The following is a 25,622-nucleotide window of genomic DNA, read 5'->3' as shown; positions in this document are numbered from 1 at the left end:
ATGATAAAGACAGCATCCTGCAGTGCGTGCTGATAGCACAGGCCCTTGGGTCCATCCTTGCATATCTTTGTAGCAGCTGTATTAGTTTCCTAGCTGACATGGCTGAACACCCAGGCTCTACTAGTGAGTAGAAGTTTATCTGGACCATCCATTGACTGCAAACCTGAAGAGCACCAAGAGGGCCCTTATACTCACACCCCTGATCTGTAGCACTCTCTCTAGGGACTCCGTGGATTTTACTCTAGAACTCAAGTATTCTTCAGTTATGAAGAATGCCAGGATATGTCCAAGCTATGGCTTGCCCGAGGGGGCTGACTAGTAACATAAAGCAGCCCAGAGGGCTTCAAAAGCATGGAAGGGCTTCAGAGCATGTCATCAGCTGTGTTTTCTAGGCATGTTTAACACAAGGGCTAAAAAAAATCTAACCAGGAAGCTCAGTGACTAAGACAGATGACAGTAGAGTGAATGTGACTGCAGTAGGGTGCTGGGCCAAGGCCTGATGACTGATCTCATGCTTCCTGCCCTGCCAGGTCAACCCTTGGAATGTCCTTGGTTGTTACCCTTGGGCTCTCAGCCAGACTGAGCTACTTGTATTTGGTGCTGCTGTAGATGCTGTCTTAGATTGCTATGATGGAACACCACAACCAGAAGCAAGTTGGGGAGGAAAGGGTTTATTGCACTAACACTTCCACATTAGAGTCCACCATTGAAGGAAGTCAGGGCAGAAACTCAATCAGGGAAGGAAACTGGAGACAAGTACTGATGCAGAGGCCATGGAAGTGTGCTGTTTACTAGCCTGCTCCTACTAGCTTGCTCAGTCTGCTTTCTTATAGAGCCCAGAGATGATCCCACACATAATGGGCTGAGTCCTCCCTCATACATCACTAATTAAGTGAATGTTCTATAGGCTTGCCTACAGCTTGATCTTATAGAGGCACTTTCTTAATCGAGGTTCCCTTCTCTCAAATGACATTAGCTTGTATCAAGTTGACATAAAACTATCCAGCACAGATGTTGTCCACAGATTTCTACTTCTCATATTCTATATTTGCCTATGTGTTTTTTTTAGATAGGTACACTGAGGTTAAGACAAAAGAGTAACTCATCAAAAATGGCTTTAGCACAGCCAAGGACACCAATATAGGTCCCTATGTCTTAGCCTGGCTTTTCCCAGCTGCCCCAGAAAACTCCATCTTCCTGCCTGATGATTGAATTCCAACAGCCCTGTTTCAGAGAATAATTTTATTGTCCTCATTATGCATTTCAATATTCTAAACCACCTTCCATCTGCTTTGGAGGCAGGCAGAGGAAACATTATAAACACATACATACAATCATAATGCTCCCTTTGGTCTGAGCACGGGTCAGCAAGGTCATAGCCAGTGTGAGGCTGGAGGCAGAAGTGGTAGGTCCTGACCACCCTTGGGGTGAGATCAGCTGTTATGCTTTCCTGTGCTTGGTAGGTATTGTGGTTGACTGTAGGCCAATGGTGGTTGTGTATCATTCCTGCTTTTTAGCATGAATGCTATAGGATCTTCTGTCACTTACCAGCTGTGATATTGGCCAAGTTTGCTAATTTCTCCTTGCTTCAGTTTCCTCATTGGCATTGCAATAATATAAGCAGCACTCTTGTTTGAGGCTTGGACCTTGGAGCTCTGGCTAGGACTGTTACAGGCAGAGGCCTGTCCTAGAAAACAAAAGCCTAGGTAGGAACTCAGTTCTTCAGTCTGTTCTGGGACCTTGGGCAGGCCTATATATTCTGAGACACTGTTTTGTTGCATCTGTGAGAGTGCTAGTTTGGGTAAATGGTAGCATAGTAGCCCTTTGCTTGCCACAGTGGAAGAATTAAGGGAGTGTCAGCTTCCCTCTGCAGTAAGACAGGCAAGCTGCCCTGCACATCATGATAAAATCATTTTTGAGGTGGGAAAGGCTATTAGAGGTGATGGGCACCTCCTCCCTGCTGGGGGAGGCCAGGCTAGAACAGAGGAAAATTCCATTTATCTACTCTTATATCTGGGTCTATTCCCTAGTTGGTGCCCTGGAGTAGGTAAGCATGTCTTTACAGTTCCTGCCCATAGTAGCTCCCATGCTGGGGGAAACAGGGTAAAGGTATAACGGCTTGCCTGGCATATGGAGACACCAGAGCTTGGGGGTTGAAGAGCATCCCCCATAATGTAAGAATGCCACAATGATTGAAAGGCATCCTGAGTGGAAGTTTCACATGGGCAAACAGGAGCAGGAGGCCATGAGGTTGTGGCAAGTTGTGACCTGCCTGCTCCCCTTGGCCACCCCATTCAGTAAGCTCAGAGTTCTTACTGGAGGAGTCTCTCTTCCTGGAGCAAAATCCAGAGCTGTCGCAAAGTAGTAACTGCCTAGTCTAGCTCTGAAACAGAGATTGAACCTTTGTGCCACACGGGTGAGTAGTATGTGCAAATGTAAACTCTCAGCAGGACCTCGGAGGTTGAGAGAGGAAGCCTGAATAGGGTTAGTGGAAGCGCCAAGGCTTCTAAGAGCAGGGAATGCTAGAAGATGAGAAAGCCCCAGCAAGAAAGCTGAGGTTGCTCATGCACATCGCATGGCAGATGCAGAGCTGGGGGTGCTTCTTCATGTTATGTCTCACTAAGGAGACAGGCCTCTTCTCAGGCACAAGGCTGACATGTTTTGTTTTCCCCAGATGGGGATAATCATCCTGTTAGGGAGCAGGGCTGACAGCTCCAGCAGCATGCAGGAGTCTGGGGGTGGGAGGCCTCAGGCTGCAGGCAGCTTCCAGCTCTCTAGGGAGCCCAGGCTGCCTGTGTGACAACCTCCAGCAAGTGGGGATCTCTGTTTGCACCACAGAGAGGGCTGTGGAGTAATTTAGCTCAGCTACATAACCCTAAGAATCAGCCCGGATCCTCTTTCTATTTAATTTATGCCTGAGAGTCCAATGGAAGAAGAGCAGCAAGCCAGCTTGGCCCAGATCCACCGGAAAGGCCTATCAGCAGCCCTGCCTTGGGCTGAGCTGTGTGCTTCCAGATCTCATGCAGACTTTTGGGCTTGGCTGTCCTCTCTGCTTCTTTGCTAAGATTCTCACACCTCCCTGTCCCTTACTGAGGTTCCCCTGCCCCTAGCAGCTCCGCAGCCTTCAGCCTCCAGTCTCACATCCCAGCCCTTCACTGTGGTCTGTGTACGGTTCTTTCTTGGTTCAGGTTCTGGTTGGGGTGCGAGCAGTTTCCTGCCACTTAAGGGGACTCCTAGGCAAGTTTGTTCAGAGGCTGGGCCAGAGCCCTGGCTTGCTGACCAGCGTTTCTGAGATTGAGAAGGTCTAGAGGAGGAGATTTGGATCTTGCCCCAAGACATGGCTGAGCCACTGTGATTTTCGCACTCGCAGCCGATATTCACCCAGAGGACAATGGGCTCCTTCCACGTGGGCCTCTAGCGGTTTCAGGAGACCCAGCATCTGCAGACTGCAACGGGCTCGTTTTCTATTTTAGTCTCACCTCACCCCCAGCTTCAATTACAGGAGATCAGGGCACGGTCGGCCTTTTTGAGAGGCTTCATCGCTAAGTTCCATTAATACATCCTCCCAGCTCTAAGGCCAAGCCAGCTCAAGGTTGGCTAGTCACAGTCCTTGACTTTTCTTTCCCGCCTTGCCTCAGCACCCCTTTTCTAGGTCCTGGCCAGGATGCAGCTCCCGTTTCTGTGCTTCCTCCTTGGCACATCAGAATGTGGAAGCTCCCTTAGTGTCCAGCTGTTCCAGTCTAGCTGTTCCTAGGAACAAGTTTAATAAGGACCTTAAATAAAGTCTGGGGTCTTAATCACAGGAAAACCAAACCTGCATGCAAACACACAAGCCTACATGTTTCGCATCTGTGTACCTGGCCATCAGAGCTCAGGGTGAGGCAGAGCCCTGGCTTCGTCCCCAACTCCTCAATACCCACCCTCAGTGAGTTGGTTAGTCAGGCTCCCCACCTCATTTCCCTCATGCACCTAGAGGTTGCATCCCTAGGAGACCCCATCAGTATGTACGCAAGGTTGTGGTCCCCAAGAAAAGCACCTCTGGGACCCCGGGCCATCTGGCCTTCTGCAGCCTGGTGGAACAGTTTTCCTTCTCTGTGGTCTCCCTGGCAACGCAGAGCCACCTGCCAAGCCTGCTGCCGGGGCCTGGTGCCCAAGCCGATCCTTAGTGCCACACAGAGATGGCTGATGGCAGGAGCCAGGGTGAGGCTCAGCCTTCCCAGCTGTCGCACAGTGAACAAATCAGACAAAGGCCGAGCTGAGCAAGGGGTGGGGCGCTAGGGCCAGGGGGGCCTGGGAAAGTAGCTTTGAGGCCTTGGCTGTAACCTCTCCCCCTTCATCCTCCTGATACTGCCCTCACACTGACCCTTGCTTTCCATAACACTCTCTATGGAGTTTCACGACCTGGACCTCTGTTTCCCTATCTACTAAAGGAAGGGGCAGATTTTCTATCCCTCTGCTTTAATGACTGAAGGCAAGAACAGAGCTTAGATATCATAGCCTTGTGGAATGAACAGCCTTGAAGTATCTAGTAGCCTTTGGACAGCTGCTTAAACTGTCCTACAGGTCTTTGTCCTATGCAGGCTATTTATTAGCAAATATCTCCAATACCCTTAGCTTCAAAACCCAGAAACCACAGTGACCCTTGCTCCACACTGCTGGAAAACATTCTCTCCTAGAGCTAGGTTTGCCCTTAAACTCTCTCCCCAGGACCACCAGATTCTGGCGGCTGAGCATCTATCTTGACTTCGGATCATAGGCATGCCGTTAAGGACACCATTATTTCCCTGCCTTGAGAGAGTGGGATGTTACAGCTGCTCCTGGCAAAGGAACCCGAAGGAAAGGTGTGTGTCCAGGAGAGCCCTGGGGGGGCTGCTGCTTCTGCCCGTGGACAACTGGGCCAATCAAACACAGGGAAGGAGGGGCCATTACACCTCAGCAGACTCCCAGATACAGAGCAATGACCCAGGTCCCTCCATCTAGGCTAGGTCCCACGGATTCCTAGCTAGGCATTGGGTAATTGTAGAGGGGTTCTCTTATAGGACTAGGCAACTCTCACCTGACAGTAAGATCCATAAGGGCAGGTGGCCCTCAGTGCCCCCACAGCTCCTTTATGTAAAAGAAAAGGATGATCTCCTTTCCCACACTTGGGCCTACGCTGAGTGGACTTGATTCACTTACACCCCCACAGGCTATAACTGAACCTGAACTGCTAACCCCTGCAGCCCGCCAAGCCGGAACTGAAGTGCAGCAACTCCTTGACCAAATACTAAAAAATCCAGAGGCCATCCCAGCCAGTCTCGTGGGAAGGCTTTGTTGACACTGAGCCTGAGACCCAAAGGCCAGAGCGAGGGCTTCGGTTCCTTCAGCAAACAGTAACTGAGATTACCTGCCTTCGCAAAGGAAGTACTTGAGTCAAGATGGGCAAGGTCCCTCCTCTTGGTGCTTGTGCTATATAGAGAGGAGACTAGAATAACACTGTAGAGGTGGGCAGAGACCTATACCTCGGGATGGAGAGTGTTAGTGCAGGGCAGTGGTAGACCTGGCGTGAGGAGACACATCTGGCCAGGCACTCAGAGCTTTAAGCTGCAACCCGCACAAGAAGATGAATGTGCAGAGTAAAGGCCAAAGGGAGAGGCACACCAAGTTGAGAGAACAGGTGGACAGAATGAACTTGCTTTGTCTCATATGGAGCAAGGAGGTCACAAGAACTGTAGCCAGTGGCTGAGGAGACGAGGTGATGCCCTATGCAAGCCAAGGCCAGATGTGGAGAGACTGTCAGCCATAGTGAAGGGCTGGGACTTAATCTCCACCACTGTGGGGCAGACAAGGCAGCATCCGACTGTGGTTGAGCAAGTCTGCTGTAGAGGAGCCATGAAGGAAGGAGACTGCACTCCCGCTGACCAGTGCCTTTACTACTCGGCACACATACTGTAACATTCCACATGTGGCTGCTTCAAATGCAGATGTGGTGGGAATGTAACATGAATGCTAGATTACAGATGCGGCATGTGAGAAAGAAGGCAAAACAGCTCATTCACCTTCTATGTTGATAGAATTTTTAAATGATATTTTCAATTTAGTGGGCTAAATAAAATATACCATTAAACTAATTCACTGTGTTTCTTTTAAGTACAGCTACTGAATGCTTTGAAACTGTATAGATGGCTCCACCGAGACTCTCATATGTTTCTATGGGGCAGCGGGGCAAGCTGGCCAGAGATAGTCTTGATTAACGGGTCTCTACTTCTAAGCACCAGCCTGTTTTACATGTACCACTAGATTTTTTTCACAACTGAATAAGGGATATAGCATTCTTATCTTTGATTTATACATGAGGAAACTGTGTCCCGGAGAGGCTAATTAACACACCCAAAGCTGCACAGGCAGTAAGCACATAGCTGCAGAGTCTGGGTGCTGAATCACTTCCTCTGGGGATGAGGCCTGAGCACGATGGTGGCAGTGGTGGGGAGGAGGGAGAGTGAGTCAGAACCTGCAGGGGCTCAGCAGGCATGGGGAAAGCCTTTGGAAAATCAAGGAATCCACAAGGCACAGAGGATCCAGGTGTGAGCAGGAAGAAAAGGAGCTGCCATTCCCGGAGATGGAGCGTGCAGGCTGATAATGGAGGCTCAGGGGATCTGTGTGGGTCCTGTCAGCAAGGTGCATGGATTTGCAGTGAGGCATGGAGTGTAGCTAGGCATAGTGGACAGAAAGCCTTAGAGGGCAATGGGACCACTTAGAGAGTAGAGCTGTTGAGTGGAGCCTGGAGCACAGCAGGGGGGAAGGGCAAAGGGCTAGGAGAAGAGCTCAGAGGCAAGGACTGAGAGGCAAGGGGGAAACACCTGGAGGGTATCATTCATTTTCAGGCTCATTAGAGGCCTATGGGAAGAAGAGAGCCTGAGAGATGCCCATAGCAGGGCATCTGGGAAACAGGGGTTCCTCAAGCTAAGCCCTATAGGCATCAAACTTGTCTTTGATCCCCAAGAGCTAAATAGCCCTTGTTCCAGAGAAGAGCTAAGTAGCCCCAGATAAGTAAGAGGAGGACTCTTCAGAGTAGACAGTGGCCTAAGAAACTCACTAATTTGGTAGCCAGGAAGTCCTTCCTTATGTCTGACTATAGTATTTATTCAAATTTCTTGGGTGTAGTTCAGCTGAACACATACTTTCCTTGGGACACTACTTACAAATAAAGACTGGGTTCTGGTTTGACAAAGTACTGGTGGCTGCCTGGCTCCTGGTGCAGCCCTATCTGGCTTCCCCTCCTGGTTAGCTCATACCTGTCTGCCTGGGGCTGCACCGGGCTCGCCCACCCCAGCTCTCCAGCTTCCCTCTGTCCCCATAGCTAATCTCTCCATCAGCTGCTTCTCTTGAACTGCACTGCCTGCAGAAGCAAGTGCTTTGTCGATGGAAAAGCCCTTTGGGGACAACCACAGGAAATTAAAGAGTACGCACAGTAAGAAAATCCATTCTTTTCCACGGATTTCTGACATATGACTGTTACGGCATCGGCTGCATGTTTGGAACCTACTGGCCATTGCTTGTGACTGTAGAGGCTGGCCAGTGGGAAGCTAATAGGAAGGTCTCTGCTGAGATTCTGCCATGCTTTACCTGTGCTTCTGGGGCTGAAGGGTTAATGGGCTGCCAATATGTCTTTGGTAAAGAGGGCCTTCAGGTCACTCGCTAACACCCAGGGGTAGATTTGCAGATGGCCAGCTGAGAAGGGGGTGTTGTGCCAGAGAAGACTTGTGTTCACACGTCCAAGATGTATGACTCTGAGTGTGATGTGCTGAGGGGATAGCTTTCCTCAAAGACAAGACGGAGCCAACCATCTTATGTTTTAGTTAATTAGGTTATGGTTGCTCTCCGGGACGCTAGTTCTATCTACGAAATGAGGGTACTGAATGGGTTTGGCTTGATGTTCCTCCATATACCACTCACTCAATAGCCTTGGCCTTGCAGCTGTGTGCTAAGGCTTCCTGGAGTGTCAGTGAATAGAGTCCAGAACCCTGAATATAGGGGCAGAAACTGCCTCCCTCCTACTTCCCAGGCTCAAACGCTAATTGGAATCCAGGCTCAGGTGGCAGCTCACAACCAGTGCATTGGAAACACCTCTGCCCAGCAAGGGCATCAGCTGTGTGAGTTCCAAGACTTCATGCAGGGCAAGAAAACATGATGGCTATGGTGAAGCAAAAGCATGGGTGCCACACTGGCAGGTGACCCAGCGATAGAGTAGAGGAGGTTCTAGAGCACAGGGAGACACAGTAGCTTTTGTTTGACACCTTACTTAAAGGAAGAAAGGCAGAGATAGCTGCCTGATACAGAGACACCTTCAAGTTACTTGGGTTGTGTTAACATGTCCCAGTGGGGACTGAGTGACAGCCAACCCCGAGAGGACTCTTCAACTCAAGGCTCTTGGTAGTGACCACACTCCAGTCCTCAATGGGGCTATGCTGGCTAGCCTCTACCCTGGAGAACAATAACAGTAGAAGATGGGGGGGGGGGGCGAAGAACCAGTGTGCACCGGGGCGGTGCTCCGTGAGGCTAGTTTCACTGGCAACCTTCTATCTTGGTCGGGTTGCTCATAGCTCTCTTGCTTTGTAGATGAGATAAAAACAAACAAACAAACAAACAAACAAACAAACACCCTTGGCTAGTTGTAAGGAGAACACATGATAGATGGCCTGAACGCTCGTGAGCTTGCAGCATAGGTTGGTGTTGCAGACAGGTTAGCAGCTGCAGTGACTGATCTCACAGACTGGTGGTCCTGGGCAAGCGGCTGCTTCCCAAGGAAGCCCGTGGAGCACGCTCCCTGGTTGTCTATGCCTAGGTCAGCTGCAATGCCAAGAGACATCCTTGAGAGGCTAAAGGAAAGTGTCGGGGGACGTAGGCAAAGAAGAGAGGGTGGTGTCACTCTAGAGCCCTTTACTGCTGACAGGACAGTGCATGCCCTAGCTGGTTCCCTTGCTTTCTTCTCTATGGCTATTGCCGTGGACTGACTGGGCAGCAGCTAAGTGTCACAGCCCTTTCTCACCATCAGGTAGAAACAGGTATAAGTAGGGGACAGGTTCTGTGTTCAAGTTTTCTCACTTTGTGCTTCCTCCCTGAGCCATCTGTCCACTCCCGCTGTCTCAGTTATTAGCCAACCAAGTGGTCCTGCTCTTGGTCGGCTGTGAGAATCAAATGGGGGGAGGTTTAAGGAAACTCCAATGCCAAATCTTGTCTCAAATCCCTTCCTTACTAGGGAATCTGTGCACTGTTCTCCTTACTAGAGGTTTAAGCATCCTCTCTTGGGTCCTCCTTGTTACTTAGCTTCTTTGGGTCTCTGCATGGTAGTAGTATGTTTACCATGTAGTATATGGCTAAAAGCCGCTCATGAGTGAGTACATACCATATGTGTCTTTCTGGGTCCGTGTTGCCTCATTCAGGGTGATCATTTCTAGTTCCATCCATTTGCCTGCAAATTTTCTGATTTCCTTGTTTTTTTTTTTTTTTTTTTTTAAATAGCCGAGTAGTATTCCATTGTGTAAATGTACCATATAGGGGAGGGGAGCTGGAGAGCGAGGGTGGGACTGGGAGGAGACGAGGGAGGGGGCAACAACCAGGATGTAAAGCAAAGTAAATAAGTAAATAAAAAAATCTGTACATTGTGCCTGGTTACCAGCATTCTTAAATAATCCTTTGCTGTCAGGGTGGAGAACCCCTGATTTGTCTTGAGCCCCAGGCTTGCTCTTCCAACTTCAGTCTCTTCTCTGAGCTCCCCACGTACTTCATTACTGTCTCTTCCTGGACTTCCCTTGGGGTGCCTCAAACCCATCTGGCCCAAGTCCAGTTCCTAATCCACGGGAGGCCCGTCTCTCCCTCCAGGCTCCTCCTACTCAGTGAATATGTCTACCAGGTAGACAGTAGTGCATCCTGGTGGCAGCCATCGGATCTGCCAGCCTCCACCTCCACACACCCCAGGGCTGGTCCATCATTCTGAAGATGTGCCTCCTCCGTAGTAACAGTGGGCAGCAGCGTCAGAATGAAAGACGAACAGAATCCTTCCCTGCATACTAATCCAAGGAGGCGATTCACGCGTAAGCCAGCTCCTGCTTGTAAAGAAGCAGCTTTTTCCTCTTCACAAGGTTGTTCTGGTTTGCACTCACACTTCTGTTCCAGTCAATGGTAAGCAGAAAGCAACTGGTGCGTCCATGGTTCTCCCTTCAACAGAACGTACTAGATGTTGTTTATATCCCAATGCCCTGAATTCAATCACATGCTCAGGCCACTGGCTGCTGAGTCCTGTTGGCCATGCTTCTTGCATGGTCTCCTGTTTCTTCATCTCTCTCTCCTTCCCACTATCTCCTTGTTCAGACTCAATCTGGGAGCTTTCCTGTTGCAGCCAGCTCTCTAGCTCCATCCTCTGCCCTGCCCCCTCCTCCTTTCCCCCCTCCCCCTTTTTTTCTTTTCTTTTTTTTTCATCTTGGGTAATACTTCCAGAATGCAGGTGAGAACTGGTCCTCTCTTCAGCCACTTCTCACTGCAATGAAGAGAAGGCCCCCTGAACATGTGCTCTGGCTCTATGGTTCGAATACAGCCCATCCCATTGGCTGGATATCTCTAGCTACATGGTTTGGGTACAGTGGGTTCTATGTATGTTATCCCTTTTCTCTGTGGCCTGTGTTTCTGTTTTCTCCACTGTAGATCCCTGACCCATGCTATTCCTTAATTTTGGCCTTCAAATCTGAGTTCAGCCAACTTCAGGACACCTCCCTGACATCTGCCTGAGCTCAGAGTGTCTTGCTTCCCAATGTCAACATTCTAGTCATGTTCCTCAAAGAGTTTAGTCACTGTCTAAATTCTGTGCATCCCATTTGGAAAAAAGGCCCAGGAGAAACAGACCCCAGAAGTTTCAGTGTGGCACTGTGACTAGCCCTTGAAAGTCCCCGCTAACACAGCTTGTGAATTATGAGCAGCAAGTATAAGGAGTGACACCTAGGCTCCCGACTACTCAAGAAGTCAAGTGAGGTACATTTATAGATGAAGCGCAATGGGGCACACAGAGATACCAGGCTCCTGTGTTCAGCATGGAATCACAGACAGGGAGGTATCCCAGAAGTTACTGGTTTTATAACAGGCTGCTACACACATGGGTCTGGACCTCTGGAGGAACGTACTGCCTGGACCAATGAACATTGGATTCTCTATCAGGATTAAGGTACTGGAAAAGTTAGAAGCTGCCAAAACAAACAAACAAACACACACACACACACACACACACACACACACACACACACACACACACAAAACCACACACAACACTGCAGTGTAACAGTTAGTCTTCACTGCCAACATGATCAGATGGAGGGAAGCCACCTAGGGAATTAGCTGGATGCATCCATGAAGGTGTTTCCAGAGGTGCTAGAAACGTGGAATAGAAAACAATGTGGGGAGTCTTGCCTTGACTGTGAGTGGCATCATCTACTAGCCTGGGGAGCTCCATAGAGCAAAAGAGGAAGAAGAGGAAGTCAGCTGATACACAGTGTGCTTTAGTGCAGCCATTTCCCCCTCTCCTTCCCCTGCTCCTTTGTTCCTTCTCTCCCCTTTCCTGGCCACCAAGAAGTAAGTGACTTCATTACTCCTCACAAAATGGTGTTCAGTCTCACCATAGCCTAAAAACAGCAAAGCTAGAAGGTATGGATGGATATACCTGGAACCATCATGCCAGGAAAGTTGTTTCACCCTTAACTTTTCCTGGGATTTTCTTTCTTTCTCTTTCTTTCTTTCTTTCTTTCTTTCTTTCTTTCTTTCTTTCTTTCAATGCATTTGGCCAATATAGGGAGTCATTTGAGGGTTCCTGCATTACGTCCGTCTTTGAAGTAGAAAGATCTTACTTACCCATCTTCCTTTGGAGACCTCAAAGTTGTTCTGAGGTGTCCACATTCTGAGTCCTTGCCTTTGCTGAGTGGCTTGTGGGTGGGTGATAGGATCATGCTGCCTCAACAGGGGCTGAGGACTCTCTCTTTGCAAGTCCTGTGGAGACGACCTCTGTGTAGTTCTCACTGAGCAGAGGCAGGCCACGTTGGAAATGTTTGAGAGTGTTTAAGTTTTTCAGTGGCTGGCCATGATTACTGAGATTTAGAGCCAGAGACACACTGAATGCTGCCTGGGACAGCCTGACAATGAAAGGTCTCCACCCACATGCCTTCCTTGTTGTCCTGGCTGAGGGATGAACGTGGGAGGATGAGGTTGAAGCACTGCGGTTGGCAGCATGAACTCAGCTTAGGAGGAAAGTCTCTCGGCCACCATTCACGAGGCCTCTTCTGCATACATATCACCTGCCATGCAGAGAAAGGGGTTCTCACTGGAAAGATATTTAGGAAAGATCCGGGGGTGATAAAGGCTTACTTTATGACTTACATGCTCTGTGGCCACAGGTGCCAACTGGGGCTGGCCACGTTATTCCTTTATGGCATTACTGGGGCAGCCAATTCTTATTCCTCTGGCTGGACAGTTTAAGCCTGAGAGTCTTTTGATCCTCTTCTTCTTTCTACAAAGGACCCCTTGAGCTTGTGAGAATGAGCATATAGTTGGTCAAGGGCCCAAGGAGGAGGTCTTGAGCCCTCCACTGCAGCCATCTTGAAAAGAGAATCTATTGAAGAGACTGCCCTCTACCTTGATGATGGTGGAAGACACAGAGCTCCTCCGAGGCATTTTCTGCGCTTGAGAAGGAAGAGAAGAGAATCTGTGGAACCTGTGTGGAGTGTGTGAACTGCACGGTCTGTTTAGGATGCTCATTCATATCTGACGCTATTTGGCAAAATCATCAAGGTCAGTGCCCTCATTCTCAACACCAGGTGGTGTCGTCCAGTGGGGTCAGTGCACGGCTTCTAGGAATGGACTTGACTGGAGTGCTGAGGGAATGAAGAAAATGCAAACACACAGATATACAGGGAAACTGGAATTGACTGGTCTGGGCTCTCAAATGGAAACCTCAGGACCCCAGAAGCTCAAGCATGTGTATTGTACAGAATTGACACAAAGGGGCTGAGTCGTTGCATTCAGCCAAACAGGAGACGAGGTTATTCGATACAGATAAAGAAGGAGGCAGAGTCTGTGGCAAACAGCTGGATCAAGGAGGCAGGGTTAGCTAAGCTCACTGGAAGCTGTCTCTTATAGGGAGCAGTCTTCCTGTTTTAAACATCTGTGGGAATAAAACAACAGTGGACATTTCTGTACACACTATCAACATCTACTAATGGGCCAGAGGGCCTAGCTGGGGAAGGAAAAGTTGCCATTTTCCCAAAGGGTCTGAGACTAGGGTCCTTGACACAGCTGTGTTCACATCAATAGCACACATTCACTAAGGACTTTGATCCCTGGAGGGTGGTTACTTCTGTAGCCACTCACCAATTCTATCACTATTCTGTGTCCTCACTTCCAATAAAGATGACTCAGTCCCCATCACCTATGCCTTGACTCTGGGTGGGACTAACATGTGCCCACCGACCTCCTTTTAGAATCTTTCTGGGCAGAGTCTGGAAGGGCCTTTGGAACAAAGCTTTTTCTGGAATCAGAGACCCACACTCACCAGGACAGGATGACTCTACTTTCAGGAGTGGGGAGGTGGGGCTAGGGTGTGGGGGGAGGGGAGTATGGGCAGCTGTGAGTTTCTAGAAGCCAGTAGGTCTCAGGGAACAAGCAGTTCTTTAAGAAGAATCCTGTCTTTTGAGAGAGCTCTGCGCAGCTGGGTGAGATTCAGAGATGCCCACTGAAGCATGCTGGGAAACTCTGAGTAGGGTTAGGGGCTCTGCCGTGAATGAACGAAGATTATAGGCCATTTTGTGGCTTCTTGGAAGCTGGGTTTAGAGGCCAGTCTGAGAAAGGCTGGGCCACAGTACTGGCTGGCTTGAGTCTGTTCTGGGGTCCCATGCTCAATGCTTCTTAAGCACACCCACCATCTTTTATTGCCTCAGTCTTTCTACTCCCCAGGCTCCTGGTGTCACTGGCCTTGCCTTTACTTCCCTGGCACTCAAGGTACAGCCACAGGGATTGGGATTTTGGAGTGAGACAGAAAACCTTCAGAGCCTAAGGTACTCCGCTGACTGAATCTGCAGACTGCCCTGATCAGGGAAGGAGAGGGCGGCACTGGGGTCTGGGGTCCTGCCAGCACAGGCAGCTGGATGAGCAGCTGTAATGGGATTAGGATGAGCCTTGCCCATCTCCCTCCCCCAGTAGCCTGATTAGAATGCAGTATTGGCTCTGCTGACTGGGCCAGGCAGCTCTTTGTCCCCACCTCCAGCTCTGCCACTGCCTAGCAACCCTCACAGGGGAGCCCTTTCCCACTGGTCTGTCCACTATCCCAGCCCTAGGCTGAGAGTGCACACAAGCACCACTTGCCCCCCCTCCCTGCTTTTTAAAAAATGACACTAAAAGGGAGCCAGCTGATCTCTCCAGATCCCCCCCATGACCAGTTCTGATTTTTTTTGGAAAGTCTAGGCTTCCTTTCCGAGTGTCCTGCATCCTATCAGCGATGCTGGGGTATTTTCATTATGAAACCTCCTCTGAGACATGTGGTCTATTTTAGAAAGCCAGGAACTCCAGGGTTTTAGGGCAGGGGTCTCAGACTGGTGGGTCGGATTCTGGTACTTACTGGCTATGTTGCAGAGGACTGTGTAGTCTGGAAATGGGGGTTCTGCCGCTGGATCAGGGGGACGGAGCTAAGAGATGTTGGGGAACAGACTTTCCTTTTATTCCCTTGAAAGGTCTGTTTCTGAGGGAGTACAGGGAAGCTGGGATTCAGTGCCCAGCTTACAATAGGGTCCAGCTGCCTTAAGCTGGGGCTGGAGCAACAAGGAAAGAAAGACCTGGTCCTCAGGCAGGACAAGTCTCGACAGAAAGAGACAGGTGGTGTGTAGCATGTGCACAGAGAAGGCTGTGGAGGAAAAGGACACACACCTGGTGTGCTAGCACATTAATCCTAGAACTGCTGGGAAGAGGGAATGAGGCAGATCCTAGGTTTAGCCTGGGCTCAGTAGGGAGAGACTGCCAAAAGCAAGCAAGCAAACAAACAAAACTAAAGCAAACAAATTGACAAAACTATGAAAAATAAAAATGAGCAAGTAAAGAAAACCTGACTTTACTGCAATTACCCCATACCAAGCATCACTCCATTATATATACGTACATATATATGTATATATGTACATATATATACACACACATATATACAAATTTACACACACATATACACACACACATATTTTTCACAATAACCTTAAGTACTCAGTGCTGTTATTTAGCTCTGCTTTCTGGGTGATGAAATAGAGGTACAGAAAGTTAAATAACACTGTTAGAATGGCATTTTAATCCCTGAAGGCTGGCTCTGAAGTCTCTGCCTTGCCAGTACTGTTTCCTTCAGTGGAGCAGGAAGAGATGACAGGGTTCATGGTGGCAGGGACATGTGAACAAGACTGAGGAAGGCGAAGGGTGATGGATGTGGAGATCTGGGGAAAGGGTTCTGTGTCCCTTAGGGAGGGGGTGGGTGGCTTCTTCCAGCAATAAGGTTGATGGAGGTAGCATCTTTGCCTGTGGCTGGATGGAGACTTCCTACTGGGGACCTGGTAGAAGCAGCAGGCTCTGAGACGTTCTGTGACTGGGGTCATACAAAGATGCCTCTGCTCCCTCCCAGCCAACATAACTCTGTGACCTTTCCTTCCAGCCCACTGAAGACGAGTGCCCCTTTAGTCTGTAGAAGTGTCCTCAGAACACAAAAGGCAGCCTGTTGGCAGAGATGTCAGTCAGGCTAATTAAGAATAATCACAAACACCTCTCTCTTTGTGGTGGCCATGCCAGGGTGAAACAGATTCAGGACCGATGTCTCCCCAGAACATGAACAGAAGTGCAAGAGTGAGAAAAGTCACTGAACGTCTGTAACTCTCCTTGAACACCTGTCCCCTGATACACAGAAGTATTGTCAGTAACATTAGGGTTGAACTGAGTGGGCTCTGGGCATCTTTGGACAAACGACTTCATCTTTCTGAGACTGGTTTTGTTTTTGTTTTTGTTTTTGTTTTTCACCTGCATACATATGATCATCGTGTCCCTGACCAATACAGTGTGATGAGCTCCTAGGATGACAGAACAGAGCCTGTCATACTGTAAGCTCTTGTGAACAGTGCTGCATACGTTGTTTCAACCTTACCATCTGTGTCTTTGGACAGGTTGAAGTAGCTATTTCTCTCTTCTAGGCTTTGTACTCCCCACTGAGGCACAATAGAGACAGCGGTTGGTGACTTACTTGTAATCAGTACAGAGTGGATGCCAAACACTATGGCTGCGCCAGATAGGCACAGGCGATGACTTCAGAGCACTGCTACAGTGGGGAGCCTCAGTTCAGCCCTCGCACTCCAGGCTCTGGAAGGTGGGGACTGAAGTAGGTTGACTTTTAAGTGCCCACAGTTCCTGCTCCTGGTGTGCCACCCAGTACAATTCCATCCTCTTGAGTGTGTATAGAACCTACAATATGGTGTGATTTGGCTTTCCTGATTGGCGCTCTTATGAAGCCAAGGGGGAAGGGATGTTGCTGATGTTTCTGAATCTCTTCCCCCATTGAGTTGCCTTGAAGTTTAGGAACCAGGAACTTACTCTGAAAGATCTTAAGCCAATCAGACGAGTCCTTTGGAAGAGATAACATGGGCGTGGAGGTCATGCAGTGCTGAGGGCTGCAGTGCCAAGATGGGCCTCCCCGCAGCACTTGATGACTAACCTCTAAAACTGAGGCCCAACTTCTACAACCACAGGCAACCGAATTCTGTCAACACCCTGGGATAAGACCTCAGGCCTCCATTGAGACCCCAGACCTGGTCTCTTTTTGATTCCATCCTTATAACATCTTGAGAAGAACTCCTTGTCCAACCTCTGAATGCATGGAACTTGTGACACATGCCTGGTATATTTCCTTAAACCATTCAGTTTGCAGTAAGATTTTGCACAGCACCAGAACATCAAAACCATATAGATTCTGCCTTGAATATTTGCAAGGCCTTAGCTAAGCTCCTCCCCACCAGCTCATGGTCTAGGGCCCAGGCACCCTGTGATTTTCTTGTAGACAGTTCTCCCATCAGCCACAGCAAAGACTTATTTTATTAGGTGCCAACGTGTTCCAAAAGTTGGTCATCAAATAACGTTCTATTTGCGCTACTTTTAATATAATTATCAGCATCATTTGTATGACACCGACTCAGGTCTCAGCCTGCCATAGGCCCTACATTATTATGAACTGCTTTTTCTGGCAATAGCTGTATTCATGCCTCATGTAGGCTGCCTCCTCCCACACGAATTATCTGCGATCTCTACACCCCTTGTGCCTGCAGAGGCCCTTTATTAGAGTCATGAACGGTGTGGGGCTGGGGCACACTGTCATTTTTAGAGCTGTCAAGACCGACTCCAGGAAGCTGCAGGGGCAGCAAGTGGGAACTGGTTTTGACTGTGGTACCTGCGAGGAGAGAGCAGACAGAGGCGATGCAAGAATCCATTATGGCAGAAGCTAGAGCAGGGCCAGGGGAATCAGACCTGTTCCTAGCTGAGGGTAGGATATCTGCAAAGTAGCATTTAAATTCATATGTGTTGTGATAGGTGGAGTAGTGCATGCCTTTAATCCCAAAAGAGGCAGAGGCAGAGGCAGAGGCAGAGGCAGAGGCAGAGGCAGAGGCAGAGGCAGAGGCAGAGGCAGAGGCAGAGGCAGAGGCAGAGGCAGAGGCAGAAGCAGGTGAACCCAGGTGAGTTCGAGACCAGCCTGGGTCTACGAAGTGAGTTCCAGACAGCTAAGGCTACCCAGACAGGCTACCTGTCTTGAAAAACCTAAATAAGTTAGTAAATAAATAAACTCATATGTGTCCATTTTGTAGCATAGGCTGGAAAGAGTACTTTCTGTAACTGAAGAGTTTGTGCACAAACTCCGGGTGTGAAGGAAACAGAGGAGGAAAGGGAAGGATGGCAAAAGAATCCTATGGAGAGAGAGGAGATGATGTGAGAAAGGAAATGTTTCATTCTCCATCAACTACGGGCTCTTAGAACATTTGGCTCCCGCGAGTAACCAGTTGGGTCCCTGGGGAAGGCACTACCGAAGGTGAATGGGAAATGTCACTCATTCTCTGACAAGAATTGCCTAAGAGTGATGCAGCTGCGCCTCTGCAGACAGGCTCTGCTGTCTGCTTGAGATCCCTCAGGGGGGAATATCTTTATCCCAGAGGAGAAGATGTATATTCAGAGCACAAATTTGTGTGTGGTACCACCCACTGGCTGCTGGTGACCACACCCCTGGGGGCTGCATGTAGCACAGGAAGCCTCCGGGAGTATGTGTGCTTGCCTGTGCATTCATCTGGAATGGACGGAGTATTTGCATATCCATGCACACAGATCAAAGAGATATAGGTCTGCACATGGGTCTCTTGCTTTTCCTCTGGGTTTCAAGGAATGATTTATCTCTTCCAGTCCACCCGAACACCTATACTTTCCAACTTCCCAGATGTTCTTATCTAAGAGTTAGGGAGGCACTGGGCTGGCAGATCTGAGACCTGCTCTGCCAGCAGCCATGATGCCTTTTAACAGAAGCATCGTTTCTGACTCCAATCCTTATGAGGGAGGGTTTCAAATCCCTTGCCCCTGGTACCCACCTGCCCCTAATTCCAAGTAGCCATTGCTTCACTCATCTGTTATCCACAGACAGAACATAGGAAGGGTGGGGGGCCAGAGAAGACTTAAGCCTAGCCTCTGAGGAGTGCCTGGTTCCTCTGAAGATGGGCTCCTTGACTCCAGGTAGCCTCTGAGGCATCTGGAGGGACTTCATGTACCCCAAGGCCACAGTCTGCACAGCATGCCTCTAGACAGAGAGCTAACCTGCATTTCATTGTCAGAGTGTTCCAACATCTGGGGACCAGGTCTACACGGTCCCTGTTCTGGTTGTAGGAGCAGACCACCTTAGAAGGCTTGCACACAAGTCAAGGGGAGGGTTTCACCGTGCTCCAGAGCACTCCAGCTGTATGTTAAAACACCCCAGAGAGCTTTAAAAAAAAACACTCCTACCGAAGCCTCTCCACAGACCAATTATCTAATTATCTGCGGTGGTGAGGCCTGGGCAGGGGTGTTTTTTTTTTTTTTCCAAAGCTTCTGAAGAGATTCTGTGGAGAATAGTTAAGAAGGGTCATTTCTCCAGCAGAGAGTGCCAGGAATCCCGAGCATCCTTGGTTCTACGGGGGGGGGGGGGGGGGAGGGGAGCACTCTTGAAATGCCAGCTCTCTGCCATGAGACACCTGTGGTCTGGAAGGTGCAGTTTATGTCTGAGTGGCGCCAGGGCTGGGCTTGAGTCACGGAAGGAACTGCTGCACATGAGAGATGAATGCTGGGTAGGGTGGCCTGGCATCCATCTCCCTCAATCCCTCATCTCAGGAAATTGAATTAAACCCCATATTTTTCAGCTGCTGCTTGCCCAGCTGGCTGTCTGGTTTGTGGAGAGGGATGAGGTAGTGAGCACCTCAGGGTAGACAGTGGGTGATGGGGCGCTTCATTCTCTTACTCTGGGGGGGAAGGCACACCAAGAGGGCTCTGGGATGCCATTGCCAGAGGTGGTCCTTTAGTTTCCACCCCAATAGTTTCCAGGGCCTGGCAGCTTGGGTAGGGATGGTGAGCTGCCAAGTGTAGAAAAGCAAGGTTAGAACTTGCCCTGGCATTGGCTTTTTGGGTGAGTGAGCATAGAGACAATGAAAAATCTTGGCTCTGTTCTTGGAGATGCTCAGTTTGGGGGCTCAGAATGTGTGTAGTTCTTATTCATGGGACCACATATGGTAGGAAGGCCAGCGACAAATGCCTATGACAGGCACAGAGAAGCACGGGACACAGAAGTCCATCCTGGGCTTACAGAATAGTGGCGGGGGTAGGTAACAAGGCACTCCTGTTGGGGTGAGGTGCTTGATGTGGTAAGTCATCTTGGTGGGCCTGTCAAGGGAATCAACTAGGAAAAGGCATCGCTCTTGGTTGACTTCATGCATACCTGGCTCAGTGTGTCATGTTTCTTCATCCTGACTCTGCCCTTGTCATCTTCCTTTAGGCTGGGTACAAGTAGGACCGGAGGTCTGACGGCTCCCTCTCTGGGGGTCTGCCAGGGACTCACCTTCAGGCCACAGGCTGTGAGGTGAAGGGACAGCAGGTGGGTGGGTGTGAGCACCTTCTTTCTGCACAGCTGGTTGCCTGGACGGAGGAAGATGCACACCATGACCGCCTTCTCACGTACCATGACGTGTACCTGGTAACACAGAGCAGAGAGCAGAGCTCTGGTTCCCAGACACAGTCATCAAGAACCGAGAGCATGTAATAAAGCAGGAAGTGGGTGCACAGCCTCAAAGCAGCAGCATTCCCACAGGAGAGTCTGACCATCAAGATTTCGGGAGTGAGCTGGCCTCCTGTAGGTAGGTGATTGCATCGTCACCTTCCTGCCTGACCTAGTGTCAGTGTTCTATGTTTCATGCGTCACCTCCTACCTGGAGGCTCTCCGCAGCCCTGCCTCCCTTTGCATGTCTCACACTTTACAGAGTATGTTCACAGGTGACATCTCATTTGATCTGTCCTACACCAGGGCTGGAGGCCGAGTAGAGAAGCTGACCTCCAGCTTGGGAAAACAGACTAGAAAGAGATGCAGTTCGTTCCAGAGGGCGGTCATGTTTGTCTGCTGCCACCTGACTGCACTCTCTCTAGAGAGGCCTCAAGCATTCTCAATAGAGGAGACATGTTCTCCACTGCTCCTCCTCTGGATCATGGCTTGAAAGGGGAGGCGAGGTGGTCTTGTTGTCTGCATATAGGGCACTCCACACATCTTTCTGTGACACTGGGTTTCTTCTTATTCTTAGCCTTATTGTTTTCACTTGTGAAATGGGGTTTGGAACGGTCAGGTCTTATGAGCTAGGCTTCTCTATGGCTCCCATCCATGGTTCTTCTCCATCTCCTGGTCCTTTCATCTTCAGTGAGACTGACCTTGCTAAGGAAAGGCTCAGGTCCTTTCTCCTTCCCTCTTTTTCCTTAGGGATTCCTCAGAAGGACCCACAGGGAGGGTGTGGCCAGAATTTACCTGACCGGGCAATGGGCAATGACAGAAGCCAGTTGAGAGCTGAGTGATGGGGATGCGGAGAACTCACAGAATGCTGTCACCAAGGACAGTTCTGACAAACTGGGGGTGACAGGACAGTTGGCTATGCGACTTTAACCTGCTGTGCTCTACTCATTAAGCCGACACTTACCAAAATGTACCAGGAGAAGGTTGAGCAGACCCCATCACCAGTAACAATGGTAATTTGTTCAGCATCACTGAGTATATCAGCCGTACAAGCTTACTACTGGCACACGGATTGTACTTAACTCAGTGCTGTTTTCAAGACCCCGGAAATAGGAACAATGATTCTATAGTACAGGTGAAGAAATCCAGGTTCAGAAACATCAGGCCATACACCCAAACTCACAGAGCTGGCAGGGCAGACTCATTTATTATTAACAGACTTCCTGTAAACACCACCACTCCTTTTCTGGCTAACAGAGGTGTTCCAGGGTGTCACATTTGAGGACATCCAGATAGGCACCTGCAATCTAACCCTTGCGCACCCGTACTGTGAGCAGAGAAGGGCTCAAAGAGGGCCTGGGACTTGCTCCGGTCGCAGGTTGCCAGAGGAAACTTGGGACGCAGTGAGGGTAAGGGGAGGGCTTTCTCATGAATGCTTTGCGGTTGGATAGAAAGGTAGTAAGCCCTGAGGAAGGCTCAACTCAGCCCGGAAGCTCTGCGACAGAACTGGGAAAGGGGGGCTATTACCTCCGCCTCCTCGCCCTGGGTCTCTGCTCCAGCTCCAGCTTGTGTCAGTGCGGTGGTCCTCATCGAGCTCCCCACCTCTGCCCAGGGCCTAACCCCGCCCCCAGGCTCTCATTGGCCTGCACCCCACCCCCAGCCTGCAAGGTCCACCAGGGAGGCGGTGGTCTGTCGCCTCCCTCAGCCCAGGGCCTGGCTGCGCAGCAGAGGCGGCGCCTCTCCCGCAAGACTGAGCGGCCGTGCGGTGCGGAGCCGGCGAGAGAAGACGAGGGGCGCCTTGCTCCGATCCCCGGAGGTGACTGGCGGCATCTTTGGAGCAGCGCGGTCCCTGTGTGCAATACAAACACGCCACGGCGCAGGAGCACACAGACCCGGCTACACGAGGCCACCCGCATCGAGAGATCAGGCAAGGCGTGAGCTCCGCGGAGCACACGCTCCAGCCGGTGCGGCTCTGGGCGCGGATTCACCGGCTGCGCGCCCTCCTGCACCTTCCGTCCGGGTGCCCCTCACGCAGCCCAGCCCGCCCTCCCCCTTCCCAGCCAGCAGGTAAGGGCCGACCCCGGCCTGTCCCTCCGATCCGCAGTGCACGTCCAGAGCCAGACCCTTCTTCGGCAGGGTCCTTGGACCCCTCCTCCAGCCCAGAGCCGCGTGCTCCTCTGACCCAGAGCTGGCGAGGACCAGCGCGGGCACAGCGTCAGAGCCCATCCTTTCCCGCTGCCGCTGGCTGCCTACGCTTCTCTCTGCCCCATCCAAGTGTCTGGGACCGTGGCTTGGGGCGACCATCTCTGTAGACCACTCAGTGACAATCGGCCTAGCTCTCTCAGCCTTTTCCGGTGCCAGAAAAAGACATTCTGGGGCAGGGATGATACTGCGGCCATAGGGACCCCAAGAGATCTATCTCCTCATCTCCAGGGCGGACCGAAGCGCCTACGCGGATTTGGAAAGAAATGCTGGAAGGTCCCTTGGGGACTCCATTCCATAGTCTGCGGGGTGTTTGAGGGGTGGACAAGCGATTTGCTGGGGGTGGAGGTAGGATAGGGACTAGTGTAGTTTGCTCCCCAATGAAGGTAACCTTTGGGAATGTAAAAAAAAAAAAAAAAAAAGGATAGTTCTACTTCCCCCAGACCCCCCGCAGGCCCGCAGGGTGGAGAGGTTGAGTAAGAGATACACTTTGGTGGTCTAACACGGAAACGCCCTGCGGGGCCTGTGAGAGAAAATAGCTGTGGGAGTGGGGTTGCTGAAGTGAGCCCACCCGAAACCCCGCGGACTATTTTAAAGGCCCAGGCTCCGCAGTAGCTAGCTGCTGAGAACAGGGCCGTATCATCAGGAAGAACGTGTCAGGTTTGTGGGGTCGGAGGGACTGGGCACCAGCGCATGAAACTAGCTCTTTGGGAACTAGCACGCAGGAAGAGAACGCTGATGGCATTTCACTTGCTGCTAGGAAGTGGAGCTTCAGTTCTAGAAGGAGCCCAGAGCCTTCTGGACCATATTGGCATGAGAGTGGGTCTTGCTAATTCCTCAGTCCATTTCAGGGCTGGCATGGCTACTTTTCTTTACTTCAGGCTTTGTGTCCCATAACCCATCACTATGCAAAGAAAAAGGGAAACAGGCCTCTGTTTGGATTTTTCTGTGGCAGCTCAGATGCATCCCTGGGAGGATATGTAGGATTTTAGAGCCCATACAGAGAAGATGATGGGCAGTTTGCCCTGGGACTGTGTTTGCACTGAGGCAGCCCATTCTGAAGGTCAAACTGGAGGCTGGAGGGTGGCTGTGGGCTTGGGAAAAGGGTGAAGTACTGTGATTGAATCTTTTGGGGCCCAGGGATAACAGGTAGCTCTAGGCTTGTTTGGGAGGCCTTGGGATGCATTTGGTGTGGTGGGCAGGTGAGGTTGGAGGAGGTCCCCATTCCCAAGCACAAGCCTAGGACTCTGGCTCCTTACTGACCTTGGAGAGAACAGGCAAAGGCCCCAGTCGGGACACAAGCCAAAATCTGAACACACAAATTAAAGACAGGACATGCTGGAGTCCGGCCTTGGGCCAGGTCTTCTGGCCCTTCCATCAACAAGTGTGTGTGTGTGTGTGTGTGTGTGTGTGTGTGTGTGCGCTGTGACCAGGAGTCAGATGTCAGTTTCTGCCATCAGTGGTGGTTTATGGATGGTGGGACATCTGTATTGAGATCCCTGAGGGTCTGTCTGCCTCTGTGTAATGAGGGGCATGTCTGTGGTGAGACTGTGGGAAGGACCTTTTCCTGCACTCCCAAGACGGAGCCAGACGAAAGCGTGCACTCACATCCTGTTTTATGCATGTCTTGGGCTGCCAAGGGGCTGATTGGTGAAGCACTTTGGAGCCCTTCATTTTTTTTTCCACACGGTCACCTACCTCTCTGTCATGACCCTACTTTTGGACATTCTTTCCTTCCATTTGTGTTGAATGGTGGGAGGTACTAGTATATAGACTAGTATACCGGTGAGGGTCTAGAAAGGACAATAGCCAGGGCTGCCGCAAGGTGGTTTTCTCACTGAGCAGGTGATCTAGCTGGGATGCATTTCATTGCTCAGGAATAGTACTGAGTAAGTATAGCATCCTGTGCTGCTTGCCAAATGGCAGGGCTCAGGGTGCCCAGTGCAGTGTGAGAGATGCCTTTAGGACCAGAAGCACCATGCTCACCTGCAATCCACTCACCTTGGAGCTGATCCTGAGGTGATTGAAAGAGCAAAGGATGTGTGTGAGTAGAGCTGTGATGCCCCAGACAGGGGATATGTGTGTGTGTGTGTGTGTGTGTGTGTGTGTGTGTGTGTGTGTTGGGGGGAGGGTTCTACCCTAGAAGGCTTAGAGGCCTCAGCCTTCTGCCTGCCACTTCTGAATAGAAGGAGCTGGGCTTCTCCATCTGAATGGATTGGACCTTATGGTCCAGCTGCCTGGCAACACGGAAGCAGAAAAACCCTTAGCTGCGATGTGTTTGTACTGAGCTCTGGATGCCGTCAGAAGCGCGCAGTGAAAACCACCCCCACACTGACACAGCGAGGAGTGACACACAACTGGGGAGGCATGCGGGCTTCCCGTGACACCTGCCTGGGCGGTGGAACAAATGGAGGTGGGCAGCAGCAAAAAAATATCCTCACACGAGATCTGGGAACACTTGGTCACAAAAGCCAACCTTAATGAAGGTCCAAGTTTGTGTGTGTGTGTGTGTGTGTGTGTGTGTGTGTGTACACATTGTGTTGCTGAAGTCTACAACATAGGCTGTAAATTTTTTCCTGTGAATCTAGTAAATATTTATACTGTGTGGGCATTGGACTTGGCTGTAGTGACTTTGTCCTGCACAGGGAATATATGAGGAGAAACTAAACCTGACTATGTTTGACAAACTTTGTTGATACCCAATAATTTCAATTCATGCAATTTTGTATTTCAGGCAATTCAATTCTTTTAATTCCCTGGTCATTTAGAAATACACCATTTAGAAACTATGCTTGGCTTTCTGGCTGTTGAGAAATTGGGAACAAAGTGAATCTGACTGGCCAGAGGATATGCTAGCTTCCGGGATGCATGGCTGGAGGTGAGAGGGTCCAAAAGTCTGAAAAAAGGAGGATGTCTGGTCCCGGAGCTCAAGATGCCTGAGCACTTGCTGCTCCCATTAGTCTCCCAGAGGCATCTGTCAGTCCTAGGGATGCCTCCTCTGTGCTCAGGGGACACCCCCACACCTGCAGCATAACTGGGGAACAGCACACGCCACATTCTACTGATGTTGTCTGAGCATGCCAAGTAGTTCCTGAGCCCCTTTTCCTACTCCCCTTAT

General features: G+C 50.3%; 2 protein-coding genes across 8 annotated transcripts in view; one reads left to right on the top strand and one right to left on the bottom strand.

The window, feature by feature from the left end:
- The window catches only part of LOC311599531 (uncharacterized protein), a 35,354-nt gene extending 13,456 nt beyond the window's left edge, over window positions 1-21,898 (bottom strand). Inside the window, exons 1-4 of one of the 5 annotated variants that reach the window (XR_014779925.1) lie at window positions 21,830-21,898; window positions 20,027-20,278; window positions 11,871-12,698; window positions 9,633-10,197 (exon numbers count right to left, since the gene is read on the bottom strand). Coding sequence is in view for 4 of the 5 variants with exons in the window: in XM_084785495.1 (XP_084641621.1) it covers window positions 12,648-12,698; window positions 20,027-20,278; window positions 21,830-21,892 (366 nt within the window). In the remaining variant the exon portion in view is untranslated. Of the gene's footprint in view, window positions 1-9,632; window positions 10,198-10,482; window positions 12,891-20,026; window positions 20,279-21,829 lie in introns of those variants that run through there. The other 4 variants (XM_084785498.1, XM_084785496.1, XM_084785495.1 and 1 more) reach the window with 4 other exon arrangements.
- ADCYAP1R1 (ADCYAP receptor type I) overlaps window positions 1-25,622 on the top strand; it is a 101,361-nt gene that overhangs the window by 33,785 nt on the left and 41,954 nt on the right. Inside the window, exon 1 of one of the 3 annotated variants that reach the window (XM_084785491.1) lies at window positions 22,026-22,369. The exons of 1 other annotated variant lie outside the window; for it this stretch is intronic. The gene's annotated coding sequence lies outside the window, so the exon portion shown is untranslated. Of the gene's footprint in view, window positions 1-22,025; window positions 22,370-25,176; window positions 25,383-25,622 lie in introns of those variants that run through there. One more of the 3 variants, XM_084785492.1, reaches the window with a different exon arrangement.

This window comes from Acomys minous (genome assembly GCF_964271855.1).
Source record: "Acomys minous genome assembly, chromosome: 6".
NCBI classification, from domain to species: Eukaryota; Metazoa; Chordata; class Mammalia; order Rodentia; family Muridae; genus Acomys; species Acomys minous.
The sequence above is the reverse complement of the archived record's forward strand: the minus strand, read 5'-3'. Positions and strand labels throughout refer to the sequence as shown.